The 16,025-nt window shown below is 34.7% G+C and overlaps 3 protein-coding genes across 3 annotated transcripts; 1 reads left to right on the forward strand and 2 right to left on the reverse strand.

The window, feature by feature from the left end:
• LOC141534079 (uncharacterized protein F54H12.2-like) lies at window positions 1-1,317 on the reverse strand. Its single transcript, XM_074253219.1, has one exon. It carries the CDS (start codon window positions 1,315-1,317, stop codon window positions 1-3), a length of 1,317 nt encoding a protein of 438 aa, XP_074109320.1.
• Window positions 1,318-5,650: 4,333 nt separating this feature from the next.
• On the reverse strand, window positions 5,651-6,206 carry LOC141535264 (uncharacterized). Its single transcript, XM_074255121.1, has 2 exons — window positions 5,923-6,206; window positions 5,651-5,845 (listed from the first exon to the last, which is right to left on the reverse strand). The coding sequence occupies exons 1-2, from the start codon at window positions 6,133-6,135 to the stop codon at window positions 5,669-5,671; spliced, it is 390 nt and encodes a 129-aa protein (XP_074111222.1). The 5' UTR covers window positions 6,136-6,206; the 3' UTR covers window positions 5,651-5,668.
• Window positions 6,207-15,032: 8,826 nt separating this feature from the next.
• Window positions 15,033-15,602, forward strand: LOC141534080 (uncharacterized). Its single transcript, XM_074253220.1, has 2 exons — window positions 15,033-15,229; window positions 15,330-15,602. Exons 1-2 carry the CDS (start codon window positions 15,155-15,157, stop codon window positions 15,600-15,602), a joined length of 348 nt encoding a protein of 115 aa, XP_074109321.1. The 5' UTR covers window positions 15,033-15,154.
• Window positions 15,603-16,025: the final 423 nt, after the last annotated feature.

Raw genomic sequence — 16,025 nt, forward strand, 5'->3', positions numbered from 1 at the left:
TTACCCGGCGAAATCTATAGTTACTTGTCTCGAAGCATCTATATCTAAAACACTTTCATATTCGGCATATACTATACAGTTTGTAGTTGTAGCCAGTGCTTTATCAAATCTGACCTCTATACGAACTGTACCATGTTTGATTAAATTCCAATGAGTGTTACTATTAGCTGATAAATCGGGCGTTAAATCAAAAGCATATAAACAATAGCCGTTAGGGTAATCAAATCTGTCTATAGAGTTCCCTTCGTTCAAAAAATGAATACCTGTGCCTGAGAATAACGTGTGATAAGCGTCTATGTAATTCATACGGTTTCCAAAATCAGGCTGGAGTGGTTTTGACGGTATTTGCCGACCGTCAACATACAGCGATAAATAATTAATCCCAAAATTTTGGAAATTGAAAGGATTCATCGAAGCATCGCCGTTAAATGCTTTATTATCAACAAAACCGATGATTAAACGTCTAGGTATTTGGCCATGAAGGATATTGTCCATAGTCTCGCCATGTACACCAGCTGCCATTGAAACAGCTTTAACCTCAACTCTGGTCAGTGGATATTTAGCAGTAGTTTTAGCTAACATACGGGCGTGTGCTACAAGTGTTCCTGGTGAAATTTTTGCACGACGCACTAATAAACTAGCGTCACTAATATTGTATACACAACCGTTTACTGTGTCATCCATTAGACAAAAAGTATCACGTGCACATGTTAATCGTAATCGCATTTCTACACCGTTAATTAAAAATCTTTCTTGATTGAAAACGTCACAATGTAGATGACCAATAAAATCTGCTGTTTTATCACACGTTAATAATTCTTTTCGTTTTTTCAAGCCTAAATTCTCGTCGGTTAAACTATCCATTTTTCCAGGGGTATCACAGCACCACCCTACAGTAGTTAAATGCAATTTTTTGGCATCTGCTCCGTAGTTCAATAAAGTTTCTATGTATGCCCGGTACGGATATAAATTATTAGGTGTTGATACAGGTTTTTGATTGAATAACACATCAACTTGACTGAATATTGAATGCATAAAATTGTTTATAGGTGCTACTTTAGGAGGGTGAGCGCTAGCTGTCACAGGGCTTCTTCGGGTAATACCCACGCATAACCTTAACATCGTATGTGCTAAATCAATGTATTCATCCCCTTGACCTTGAACAACAAATTCTATCGGCGAGTTATCAGTCAATGATGAAATTGGTTTATAATGAACCCATTGGGAACTTTCAATTGTTGTTTGGGTCGGCGGTAGAGGAAATAATTCTAACTCAGTTTTAGCACACTCACACGAATGTACATGTAAAAACGACATTTTAGAAATTTTTATCAAAAATGTCAGCCACTGTACGTAGTTTTTTATTTTTATTGTTATTCTTTTTCTTTTTAATAGCGATCTTTTTTTTATTAACATTACTTTTATTTTTCACTTTAGATTTGACAATGCGCCTTTTTTTTTTTTTTTTTTTTTTAACAATCCGTTTTCTTGAGTTTGGTTGTGTGTTGCTCATACCGTTGGTTAAGGCAAACTGGGTAGGTATATAGCCAGACCCGTTCATAAGACTATCAATTTTTTCCTGGGCTTTACGTTTTAAATTTTTACCTGACTCGCGCACGCGCGTTTTAAATGATTCTTCAACGGGGATTTGGTGATCCAAAACATCTGTAGCTATATTTACACCTGATCTTAAAGCTTCTTTACCAACGGTCTTAAGACCGCTTTTTAAAAAAGGTAATACTCTTCTGAATAAGCCGCCCAAAAACTACCTATACCATGCCCTCTTTGATAAGGTGATCCTACATAAACATGGCTTATTCCAGAATAACTACGGGTACCGTCACCGTATTGTATCATCTCGAAGTCTATCATCGTAGAGAATCTTAAAACTTCTTTTGAAATGTAACGTTACTGTCAACGTCCCGTATTCGAATGGCACGGGTTTACCATATTCGTCTCTTATATCAATTTCGATAGTAGCCATACTTTTATGTAATAGAGGTATATATTGGCCAGGCGAAAAACTTTTAATTTTAGTTGAACCGTAAATGTATTGATCGTGATCAAGAGGCACAACACGTAGTAGAGGGGCCTGAATATCTCCTGTTATGTAGCCTTCACAAATATCTGTATAAACGAATAATTTTCCTGGTATAGCTTGAGATAGAGAGGCTGGATTAGATCCGCAACAGTCATCAGGGCCGTCTGTTATAACTTTAGAAAACGAACTTTCTTCAAAGCCTAATATATGCCAGAGCCGATCACTTAATGCCAGCGTATGTCTTGCATTTTCACACTTGCATGTTGTATAAAATTTTATGAAACCGCCAGCACTACAAGTAAAATTGATATGCTCTGAAACAGATTTAAGTTTGTTGAGAGAATCCACTAAAGAGCCTATATTTTGATATTGACCATGTGGTATGTTGTTAGAATAAAGGAATGAATCCATTATTTTATTATTATCTTCTGTATCTATATATTCAACGATTAATGTAACTTTCGTGAAATCTTTAGGAATATGTAAGATTGTCATTGGCGTCTGGATTTCCACTAAAGCAACATCCCACCATCCGTTAAGTTCTAAAGGATAGGGCAAACGCGTTATAAAATGAGTAGTTGTGTTGTCCGGGAAGTATTTCATGCTGCTATTGCTAGGTAGCACTATGTAAAAATTATCTCTTTCTAAAGACATTTATTCAACCTTAGATAATTCCTCTTCATAAAATATACCGTTGATTGGTTCGTTTTGAAGATCGGTTAATATAAAAACCGGTGGTTGGCGATATTCAGAAATACTTGATACTTTAAAAACTTCGCTACTCCAGCCACTCTCATATCCTTTCGTAAACGCTGCCTTTGCTTTACTGATACGTACCAAATCACCAACCAGTATGCGTTGTGTGATTGTAAGCGTAAATAATTTTTTGTAATATGTCTAAATACTTTTTTGTGCGGGAATACGTAAAATAACGCCATATTCTCTCCTTTATCGTTCTATTTAGACGTTCTACAATAGCTGCTTTGACGTCAGGGTTGCGTGCTGTTCTAAAAAATATTCCTTTTTTTCTTAAAAGCTCTTGAAAAGGCTCTCCAAGAAACTCCTTTCCGCTATCTGTCTGCACTAAGCGGGGTATTCTTTTGTTACTTCTACTTAAGATTTTTTGGAATGCTTGAGTCACACTTAGACTAGTTTTATTTATTAGAGGCTCAGCCCACGCATACTTACTCAATACATCGATCACCATCAATATATATATTTATAACCCTTGTTATACGTAGAGATACTTCGTAAATCAGCTAAATCAGCTTCCCAGACATCATCTATTGATTCAACATTGTAAGTCCTTCTAATAAAACGTTTCCTGTTCATACGGTGCTTTGTAAAAATTTCTTGTTTATTTAACCATTCCTTAACATCATCTTGAGATAGCTCTGATTTGTTTTCAGCAGAGTATTTTAGAATATTTTTAGCACCTGAAAAACTTTCTGGTCTTATAGGATCATAATAGATGTTTTTTAGTTTTTTATCTATCTCAACTTTATCCATGGTATTTTTTTACTTTGACTGTTTTTATTTATAGAACCTTCACCGTTTTGATTTAATTGTAATTCGTCTAAGGATGTGTGTTCTGTAAGTATTTCAGGCACGGAAAAATTAACAGATCGTCTTCTAGGTGTAGAAGTTGACATTTCTTCGTTAAAATAAGCTCGATTACCGATGTATTCACGCGGAATGTTTAACGTTTGCAGTACTTGAGCAAACTGTTGACGACCTATCGCTTTCACACTCTTTCTAGACCTCAACACATCGTTTAAAAGATCAGTGATATTAGAACGTGCTACTTTTTTACCTCTAATTGTCACAAGACCTCTATCGTCCCAAGATATTAACGTGGCAGGTGCACTTCTTAGTCTTTTTAATAGCCGCGCTGCATTTCCTCTGAATCTTCTAGGTACACTGTCTATAACCGAATTATCGATAACTACATCATATGAAGAACGATGATCAATTTCACTTTCGGAAGAACCTGCACTACTCTCGAAGAATTTAGAGTTGTTGTTGTCTACAGCCAGGTCTGAAACATTTATGTTGGTATCTATATTAGCAGCGTTGACAGATTTTTTTTCATTTTCAAGAATCCTAAGATATCGCTCAAGTGTTTGTAAATAGGCTTGACATTTTTCACGGTCTGAGTTATATTTACCCGTAGAATTTAAAATTTCATACATTTCATTGTCGAGCCTAGTTAACACTGTTCCACTAGTAAGACAAGATTTATTTTTTGCGATATCTTCATTTTTTTCTGAGACTGCCAATTTCTCATGAATTTTATCCTCAGGTACTAACACCATCTTACGGGCGTGTTCCATGATTTTACTAAATGTTTTATTTAGAAATTATATTTGCAACCAAAGCACCCAGAACAGGTGCTAAAAATAAAGGTAAAAAGCCGCCTTTTTGAATAATTATTTTCTTTTTAGTATTTAGATTGCTTCCTCCTGATGATAATTTTCTTAAAATCGTAATGTGACGTTTTAATTTTCTTATGACCCGTTGTTAAAGGTACGTTACCGCGTAATATGTTTAATATACACTCGCAAATACAACGTATTAAAGCAGGATCAGCTTTACGTAAAACAGCTAAGCGTTGCGTATTATTTAGATAGCACAATGCTTGTAATACACGTAGCTGTTTTTTTTTTATAGGTGTGAGCTCGCCCATTATCAAAGAACTACTGGTACATTATTCCTTTTAGTTTTATAATTTATACTCTTTTTCGACACATAGACCACCTGGTATGGGTCGTCCGGGAAAATAGAGCATCGGAAACGGCAGTTTTCTGGAGTTGATTGTTTTAAATCCAGTAGTAAGTAACCGTGTGGTAAAGATGTCGCTTCGTAATAAATCTCTTGTAGAAAACGTGTATTTTCCGGACTCACTTGACGCGCTAGATGTTGAATTTATGATCTATCGCGTGGGTTTTTAAAAACTACAATGTAATTCGCATTTAATGATATATCTCTTTGACCTCTACCTTGATGGAAAATATTTTGTGTCAAAAAAATAACACTCAAATTCCTATGATGACTACCTTTTGTAAAAAGATCTATTATAGCATTATTTGATGCTTCACGCATCAAATCGTCAATAATTACTAGTTTTGGATTATTATCACAACCGTATTCTTCACCTATTGGAAGACCTTCATGAAACTCAATGTTTTTATCATGAATATACTCATTGTAGCCCGGCTGCCATTCAGCGTAATGAAATATTATTTTTGAGAAATTTGTATCACTCATTAGAGATAAATGTTTGATGAATCTTTTTACGAATACTGTTTTACCGCAACCAGTAGGACCGCATATAATTGATGTCCATGGATGTTTCCAACGTGGATCCATAATATATACTGAGCTAATTTATAAAATGTTATGTTATATAAAGACAGACTCTGCTAAGATCTACGGGGTGTAAATCGTAAAAACACATACTGATGATAAATAATATAGATTAATTTTCATCGGCTATAATAGGAACTTTATTTATATTTTCCAATGATTGGTATCTCCAAATACAATTTCAATGATATTATTTTTATAATTTATGTCGTAGAAAGCGTTGCATATATAAATAGATAAATATAATTCATAAATATAATCTTAATCACGGCTGCTGCTGCCGGTAGTGCTGCCGCCACAGCCGCTACTGCTGCTATTGCTAACACTGCCACTGCTGCTCATCGACATGTTTCGATGTGGTATAAGAGCTTGTTGCACAAGCTCAGGTGCTGACCTCATGGCTGATTCGAATATGTCTTGACTAAGATTCTCAAAAAACTACAATGTTTTAAAAGTTTAAGAAAAGTTAGAAAGTACATGAAATCATAAGTTAGCAAATAAAATTTTTAATGTACCTGTAGAAACGTTGATGGACGCCTTACAAGACGTGTGCACAGAGACAGCCACACAACCGTTTCTTCATCTAAGCTCCTTGATAAAATCTGGAAAAGAGGATCATGAGGCCAAAAAGTCCGAAAGGCCATTAAATCCTCTTCACGCACTTCGATTATTGGTAATATTCCAGACTCATCTTTCAAAATCACTTCTTTCATTTTAGGATAGCACATATTGACTGTGATAATAATGTGTCTTTTAACACTAGCTTGAATATAATGAGCGTACGAGCTAACAATACAGTCTTTAAGAGATGTTACAGCTGAGAATTTGCTGACAAATCTAAACGTGCTTACATGAAAAAGATTCTGTATTCAAACGTTCTTTTAGAAGCCACTTTTGTAAACACAAAACATTATTTAATGCACACGAAAAACGCTTATCCGGTAATGAAGTCTTTCCATGGAATACGCAGTTAATTACTTCAGGTTCTAAATTCTCAAACTTAGGACATTCTGACGAAGGTTCTTCTAAATTAATAATTTCTCTTTGTAATAACTCTTCAAGATATTTCGCTTTTACAGACCCGCGTACATAAATACGATGAGCTTTTTCAGAATAAAATTTGATGTTATCAATTAAATTTGAGAGATAAACGGAACCATCCGCCCATTTCAAACCATGATGATTAAAAGTTAACCATGTGTTTTGATGCCGGTCCTTTAGGGGTAATTTATTAAAAGGAAATGGTGATCTAATCAACCAGTGCCTTTGAATACCGTGCTCTACAGTATTTAAAGCAACTTCTTTTGGTAAAAATTTGCCTCGGCCGTCTGTGAAGCCCTGGATATCAATAATTAGATCCATTTAAATTTTTAATGTGTGTAGAATACTTGAAAACACAGCGTGTATAACTATCACTCTCGGTAGTAAAAGAAAAACTGTGGTATATGAATAAATTTATAAAGCTGCGGTGTCGGTTAAGGAAGGCGTGGTTAAATTTTTTTTTTTTTTAACCAATAACAATTGAAAACACATTTAAATAGGTTATCAATGCGAAAAAAAGGAAAAAGCCAGCGGAAAGTGAGACGTTTTAAGCGTTTACTGTATTTGCGTACTTAGAAAGATAGTTGAACACATTTATTTCATTGTATACATAATTACATTTACAATATTAATTTATCTGAATTTATTTCGTTAAATACATAATTCCATTTACAATATTAATTTATCTAAATTTATTTCCTGAAAAATATATAATTACATTTTATAACCAAACGGTAATGTCATGTATTTATTTTCAAACTTTCTTTTCTTAAATTGCGGGTACGTTTTTTTCTTTTCTTTCTTTGTAACAACAGCGTGAAAACATGTTCTTCGTATAGCGTCAAATTTTATTTTAATAGGTTTTTTTCTTTCACCTGTGACAAGAGACCTTACGGTTTTATAATTAATTTTAAGACTGGTTGAAACACTTAAAGTTATACCTTTAACCTTACACACTTCTTTTATAGACCCGTCAGGTGTAAGTATTGTAAAAGCATAAAATTTAGGGCCTCCTGTTACAAATGATGTGATATAACTACCTATACCATATTTCTCTAGCTCATCGGTCAGCTCACCTAAAAAATTTACCGGTCGGAGGTTCGTACAGACCATTTGATGAAATATAAATACATGAATCAGTATCGCAATATAACGCTCTCTTACCTAATTTTTCTAAGTAACTATACAGTTTAAGTCGAGCTTGAGCCGTTGTATAAGCTGCTATCACAACATTCGTTGTACGTGACGGTTTGAGAGCGTCTTTACTATGAATAAAATTTATGTACAATGTTTTATCATTTACTGGTAAGAAGCCGCAAATTTCGAGTTGACTGTCTGTTAACATTTCCATCAACCGTGCACGCGTCGTGACAATTTCTGTCTGCATCAAATTTTCGCGCTGACCGAACTTACCCCAAAGAGAGTTTAAGCTGAGCTTCGCTACAGAACGTAACCCAGGGTTTACTTCAACTTTTTCACTATCTAATTTAATACCCTCAGCTTTTTTATAAGCAGCAATATATTGTGTTTTTTGTTGATCTGTAATACAGTCTCTGGGGTATCCAGAAGCTTCAGTTTTAATTTTTAAAAATGTATTAATATCATCTGCAAATATTCCACCAATACCTGTTTCTGGATTGTACTGCGTTATTTTATAATGCCATATCTCATATACTTTAAGTAACTTATATCCTTTCTGAATGGCCTTTCGTATCTCATCAACAACCCATGTGCCTCTTAAAAGCCTATCTTTAATTTTATGGGTACAGTTTGTTTGCTTTAATTCTTGAGCACAAGAACGACATAAAGTGAAAAGAAGTCTATTATGGAGCTTACAAGGGAGTACTGGGTGGTATAAATTCTGCGGTGGTAAAATAGTGCATTTAACTAGCCCTTCTACTTTTGATAAATCCTTGTTAGGACCTATAATTTCAGAACATTCCTTACCTATATATATTTTAGGGTGGCCTATTGGGAATTTACCTGTTTTACAAATGTAAGGATACAGCGAGCAAACATCTACGTACTTAATTTTTTCATTTTCTTTTGCATCATATAACGATATAAAGCTTTCCGTACGACCTCCAAAAAAAGCATCTCGTGGGTTTAAGGGCTCTATATTGATTAAAGGGTGATTTTGCAACGCTATAAGTGTTTCAGGATTGTTGGTTAAGTATAAATCAAAATCACATTCCCACTCCTCTATTAATTTATAACCCAAGTTTCGAATTCTTTCGGATATAGCAATGGTACGTTCGTATCGAGTATCCATATTATCTATTTCTTGGTAGTTATTATTTAGTTTTCTATCACGGTTTACTTTATAACATTTAGGACACCCGTGCCAGTAACACCCGTGAAATTGTAATACGGTTTTTTTACCTGTTCTAGAATTTTCAAAGTAACCATCCACCACTATACCGGAAGGTAAACGCTGTTCTTTACCACGCGCTGCTTGTGTAATTCTATAACCGTACTCACGTTCTTTTAAAATTAACCATTTAATAGCTTTCAATGATTGATTCTGAGACCATCTGTATGTACCTGTAGCCGGTAAAATACCTATTGTATCGGGTTTAAGAAAATTACGGCGATAAATTTTTGAGCAAGCTGACGCTATTGTAGTGCACTCTGAAAACGGGCAAACATTTCCACACTTTATAAACATATCCCGAAACTGCATATAAGCTCTTCTTAACACAATAACATCGTTTCGACAATAAAATTTGATTTCGGAATCAAAATTGAAAACATACTTCAAGCTCTTGTTGAAACATAGTATCAGGAGAAAAATATTTGACAGCAGGGATAGGACCTACATAACCCCTATTACAGGGTTTGTTGAATAAATGAGGAAAATATCCTTTCGATACTTCGTTATTGAAACCGAAAGCTTCTGGGAGATCTCTCAAAGGCATATGTAAATAATTTAGACTGTCTAAAAAAACCGTGTTACCTATACGCATAACAATTATTTTGGTACCATTTAATATTAAATCCGGTAGCCTTGTTTTATTCTTTTCTATCATACATTTCAAAATAAATTGAGCATCAAAACTTCTAGCATTGTGAGCTATACATATAGTTTTCGAAAATTTTTTAGTATTTTTTAAAGCTAGATCGATTAATTTTTCTACAGGTTTGTCGTTAAAAATAAATTCACGCACACCGCATTCAGCACAGTTTTCAGAAACATATTTGTCATCCCAACAATAAGTACAAGTTTTTGAACTACACACAGATTAGGTATATGAATTCTTGTACTACGGTTACCTTTTACACGTTCATTTTGCTGTGTTTCGAAATCATAAAATAAAAATAAGACTTTTGGTAATTCTTTTTTTTTCAAGGGGGCCATAAAACAATAATGATTCAGAGGCCTTTCGCAGCAGCACACTTTGCAATAATTTATGTTGCATTTATGTTCTACATTATGAAAGATATAACGATAACAAACACCGCATAATTTTAATGCTTCGCAAACTGTGAAATTTTTATTTTTACCTCTCAAATTAGCCGAACCAGTTTTTAAGTGATTTGAGTTACAATCATCGTTTGAAAACCATCGCTTACAGTTAAGGCATGTTTTTTTTACATATTTGTCTACACACAGGTGCCACGTTGCAGCGCGGGCACTTTTTAGAACACCTATGACCACGTGCTGATTCATATCCTTTATTACAAGTTTCGCAAAATGCACGACTGCCTAAAGCACCCGCTAAATTTATTATTGGTTGAAAATGATTAGTGTCTTGGTAATATAATAAATTAATTGTATTGCAAACGTTTCCGAACGCTTCTTGAACAGCATTACGACCGTCAAAAAGCGGTTGACCTTTACCAAAAGTTAAAAATTCATAAACAACGATAGCTGTACCCTCGCGGGCAAAGTAGTGTTGAAAATTTTGTATTTGATTTAAACCGCAACCCCTTCGCGGTATAACGACCGGGTAAGTTTGTAATAATTTAAACGCTTCTTTCTCTTGAAAACTCCTTCGTCCATCAATTATGCTTTTCCATCGTTTCTGCAAATACCCTGAACGGATCTCACCACGTTCTATATATGCTTTTGCAACAACTAACGAACGAGGTAAACATAAGTTATCATTGTTATTGATTGTTATAATGGATCGTTTAAATATATTTTCATGAGATAAAATTACTTTCCCACACCCCGCGACACCGGCGACAACAGCTGATGTAACAATTATTTTATCGTTGGTTGTTAAGCCTCCGGCATTTTGAGAAACGCTAGTAAGCAAATTCCATAAATCAGTGCCTGTAACAGCGTTTGCACATTGAAAACGCGACCATATTACACCCTGTGTGAGTTTTTCATAATTAATTGTAAAACCTATATAGTCATGCGCATTACAACCCGCTGTAATATATGTTACAATATCGCTCAATGCGTCGTGAAACCATTGTAGGCGATCTGTATTAACCGGCGGTTCTTGTATTATTAAAGTTGTTTCTTTACCTTTAGCTTGAAACCGCTTATAATGTTTAATTATTTCACGTTCGATTTTGAATCTTTTACCAGGTGGTTCAACAATATGCTCTTCAATTGAAGTATGATCTTCAATTGAGGCTTCGTGATCGTCTGGTAAGCCTGCTGTCGATGTAGATGGTAAGGAGTTCTGTGTGGCTTTTGCTCTCGAGCGTGTTGTTACACCGCCATATTGGGCACCTATATATATATATATGTATATTTTCAATTAAACTATTTATAAGGTAGATGTTCATGTTGTTAGTATTTTAAACTTTTATTTAAATCGCATAAGGTGTCATACAAGCAGTAATAATATTTAATTAAATTTAAGCAGCGAAGGGTGTGTGAATATTTGTAATATCTTGTAAAATACCTAGAGCGTGTGATTGTACAAAGGAACGTATATTATCATCACTAGAGTCATCACTATTGTCGTCATAATAATCGTCAGGGTCATCAAAAAATAAAGGCGTGCTCTCTTCTTCTTTTTCTTCTTCTTCTTCTTCGTCTTCTTCTACAATAATCTCTTCAGCATCGCTGTTGTGACGATTATTATATGCTACGTGTTGATAATACTCTTCTTCCGAATCGAGATCAGCCGATAAAGTCATCATATTTTCATCAGTATCCGTAGGATATGATACATGCGTATCATCGGAGCTAGTAGACGATGCACGGCTCCGTGAACGTTTCACTCCGGTAAAGCGGTCTAGCCTTATTATCTCACCTTTTAGAGCTGCAGATGTTGAGGTTTTTTGACAGTTCTATGAAACAATTGCGATTATTATTATTATTATTCGATTGGTTTACATCTTGATTAAATACACCGAACTTACTTTTTTCACGCTAATGTCAATATCATCCTCATCGTCATCAGAAGTATTATCAGAATTTAGGAGTTCATCGCGGCAATAGACTTCTATAAAACCATTAAAAATGAGGTGTGAGATATTTAAATTAAACGCTGTACGGTCTAGAAATAAAAATACTTACCATAAGCTGTTAAGAAGGGTTTTAAACACTCAGCGTCTGCTTTTGTTGTTTGAAGGATTGTATTAACGGCAATTGTCATTAATAAAGTGTTATTTGTTAATAATCCTTTCTTATAAGCTCTTGACAACACACGGCAAGAAGCTACAGCCACAATTCTACGCAATAGTTTTATTAATCTGTCACGCTGTAAAAAGACCCAACTTGAAACACGCGTTTCGGTGTAGATAGACCACAAACGAGGTGATTTATCCCGTATGTATCGCACTAGCTGACACACAGCCCTCGTAAAGGGTTGCTGATAAATATAATTATCTGCGTTCATTATGTCTTCAAAAATACTTTAGTAAGTTACAAGAAGCTGATTGAAACTGTCTTATAATTATAAGAAAAATTGTGTGCAGTAGCTGGTCACGTTATGCTGAGACGGCTTTTTTTTTTTAAAACACACGTGTAGTCTAGACAGTGAACGCATAGCTCTACTCTACATTTGTTAATATTATATGAAAAAATGCTTAACCATCATATTGAGTTGTGGGTGTTAACCGTGTGTAACCAGCATCAGTTCGCTTAAGAACATTGTTGGTGCAACAACTATTAATTTGCAATGGCTAAACGCTCTTTCTACGAGAATTTTCAAGCTGACGAAGGTGTTGAAGAACACCGTTTTATACCTTCATGGGAACGTTTTGATTTCTTATTGACTACATCTTATAAATTAAATGATTCACACTCAAAGTCAATCATTGTTGGTTTAAAATTGAATAGTGATGTTTACAAGTTTGAACCATGTATCGCTATTGTTGACGAAAAAGCCTGCGGTATTTTATGTGCATCAGCGAAGTGGTTAAAATTTACGACTGTTCTTAAAAAACTAGCCCGTAATCTGAATTTAATCGAATCACAGTATAAAAAGTTACCGCTCGATACAACATCGCTTGATGGATATACTTTTCAATATTCTCTGCTGGGGTCCATGTATGGGAAAGCTAAATTATTCTCCATCATTGAAAGAACCGATCAACAACCATCATCATCAACATCTACTGCTGTTCAGCGTGGCCGAAAAGTGACAATGAGAGAGAACACACTCCAAACTATCTACGGTTTTGAAGAGCTCGTGAACGCCCGCTTGAATTATCTTCAAAAATTCGTCGAACCTTGTAATGTGTGTCTCAATCACCTTTTACACCTGTTCAAGAGTTCTTACCAAAACTTCTTGGCAACATCGAATTACCTGAAGAAGTCATTCGTAAATGTGTGATATCAAATTTGAAGAATAATACCGTCAAAGATAGTGTGATTAGTGAGTTATCGGCTAAAGAAGGTAAATCGTACGAATGGTTTATTGAAAACTATATCGATATTGTTACTTATGAATTAATGTTGCTATTCGATAAAGAAATTATAGCTAAAGTGAAGAATGTTTAAATGATTATGAAAAGTTTGAAAATCGAAAATTATTGCTATTATAATTATAAAAAGTTAAATGTTTATTTTATAAAATTTAAAGAGTTTTGTCTATTGCTATTGTATTCTGCGAAAACTTATGTATCAATAACTAATAATACATGTATTGATAATTTATGCTTATTATGAATATTATTATAATAGCTAATAAGAAAAAATCCCTTCATTATCCTTAAAATAAGATCTGATATGCAGGTATACGGTAAGTAAGATTTTCGTTTATCAATGGAATTATTTAAGATTATAAATTATATAATAATTAATTATTTAATGCTAAACGGTTAGTGAATATACATATACAAAATATTTGCAAGCTCAGCGACCTTGCGATAACTTACATTACTACTACTACTACTACTACTACTACTACTACTACTACTACTACTACTACTACTACTACTACTACTAATAAGGTGTTATGTCCAAGGGCGTTTTTAGAGCGGTAGCGTAAACGGTGGAGGTTTGGACTAACAGTTTAAAGAATACGCAACGGAGGTTTTAATTCCGTTGTTGTAATTATTTATGTGGGACGTTTTCGAGATACGAACTTACCACGCCTTCGTTTGAGACTGACGGATTTTTATGTTAGCAGATGTACTTACTCTCTGCAGGAATTTTGGTTGTTACTGTATCCGTGATTCTGGGGCTGCTGTTAGCGCCTTTTCCTGACTTGGGCCCTGTGGTTGGTTCTCGCAGCGGATGGAGTAGGGTGGATTTGGGCTGCTTATATTACGGGCTTCTTATTTTATGGAATGACTTGTTGGAAACTGATTTCACTTTAATTGAGATTTATTTTTATAAACATTAAAACTTACACTTTCACAATTTGAATTTTAAAGAATTTAATTTAATGAATTTTAGTAATTTAAATGAGCTAACGTCCTCCAGTCCCCGTAGGGTAAAGTGCGCAAATTTAGCTTTTAGTGGTATTTTATTTAAACTTACTGCCCGGATTCTCGTGCAGAGCAAATTAGAATTCTGAGATTCCGGTTCTCTAGATATTTAGAACTAATAACTAATACGTGGCCTGCTGGTTGAACCGAATCTGAACTCGTCTTAAGTGCAGCGCAAATTAAGATGAGTGACTTTTACAAGGCACGGGTCCGTCAATTAAACGCGGAAGTCGAATTAATTGCTCAAAGACCAATACGTGGCCTGCCAGTTGAACCAAGTCTGAACTCGTCCTAAGTGCAGCGCAAATTAAGATAAGTGACTTTTACAAGGCACGGGTCCGTCAACTAAACGCGGAAGTCGAATTACTTGATCAAAGACAAGGCGTTGGCAGTTGATCGCCTTTTTAAATACTCGCGGTGCTGAGATTGCAGAAGTCCCTGCTAGTCAACCAGCAGTCGCGTAGCTTATATTTTATTGTGGCTTTCGCGCAGGGAGAAGTCTTCCATCTGCGCGGGTGATTTAAATTTAAAGAAAAATTTTGGGGTGGACATAACATTCCCCCGGAAAAGCGAGAAGCTAGTATAGTTTTTCCAGCCACTTACAAATTTTGATTTAACTTAATATAATTTGATATAATGAAAAGAGTAACAGTAGGAGTCATCTAGTGCTTGTAATTAAGTTTAATTCATATTTTAATTTTGCAATGCATTGCATTGTACATATTTTGCTGACAAATTATTTTTTTTTTTTTTTTTTTTTTTTTTTTTGCTTGCTTCTCGAGTTCGCGTAGTCGGGTTAAGTGTTAGTGTACTTCAAACCGTGAGCTGTTGTAAGGATATTCTCCTCAAAAAAATAAAAATATGTATACTTGTGAGGTGAATTTTGAAGGCTATGGTACCTGGTACCAGATGGTCCTAATGATGTATGGGGAGAGGGTAAGTAAAGCATTATTTTAAAATTGATAACAAAAATTTGTATATAGAAAAATAAAAAAATATAAATTTTTTTTTTTTTTTTTTTTTTTTTTTTTTTCAGGATTTGAGAAGGGCGATTCGTCTCTTAGCGGGGTTGGCTCGTCCTATCCATCCGAGAGAGGCTTTATTTTCGGCTTCATGCCTGGTGACCCTGTTTGGCTCTCTGCCTCCCGAAGTCGTGGATGCAGTTGTCTTCTTCGCGTTCCAGGACCTAGCGATGGTAGCTGAGGTTCAGGACTTTGAAGAAGTGCTTGCCCCCAACCACGAGGACATCAATCGGTTAAGGATCGCCTTGTTCGAGGCGGTCTTTAATGGTTTGGTCGCCATGGGATAGAGGTATGTTGCGTGATGCTTCATAGTTATTATTTAGAAAAAAAACTTTAGGATTTAATTGTTTTTTTTTTTTCTTTTTTTTTTTTGTTGCAGGCCAGGCGTGTCGGGTGACATCGCTTCCGCCGAGAGCTGGACGCCTTCTCTTTTTTTTTTTTTTTTATATTTTTATGTGAAAACTTATGTAAAAGAAATATAAAAATTCTTTTTTTTTTCTTTTTGAAAAATAAAAATTATTTCTTTTTATTTCGTATTGTTTTCTCATTTTTGTTTCCTGTACTTTCTCCTTTTTTTTTTTTTTTTCAAAATTAATCCTATTTAGAAAAAAAAGGTAAGTAGAGTTTAACGGTATTTTAATAATTGATTAATAAAATAGTTAACTATAGTAATTTAGTTAGATAATTTAGGTTTAGGTAGTGAGGAAAAT

The sequence above is a fragment of the Cotesia typhae genome, unplaced genomic scaffold (assembly GCF_013202065.1).
Source record: "Cotesia typhae breed Kobodo isofemale line unplaced genomic scaffold, CoteBio_Ctyphae scaffold_13, whole genome shotgun sequence".
Classification (NCBI taxonomy): Eukaryota; Metazoa; Arthropoda; class Insecta; order Hymenoptera; family Braconidae; genus Cotesia; species Cotesia typhae.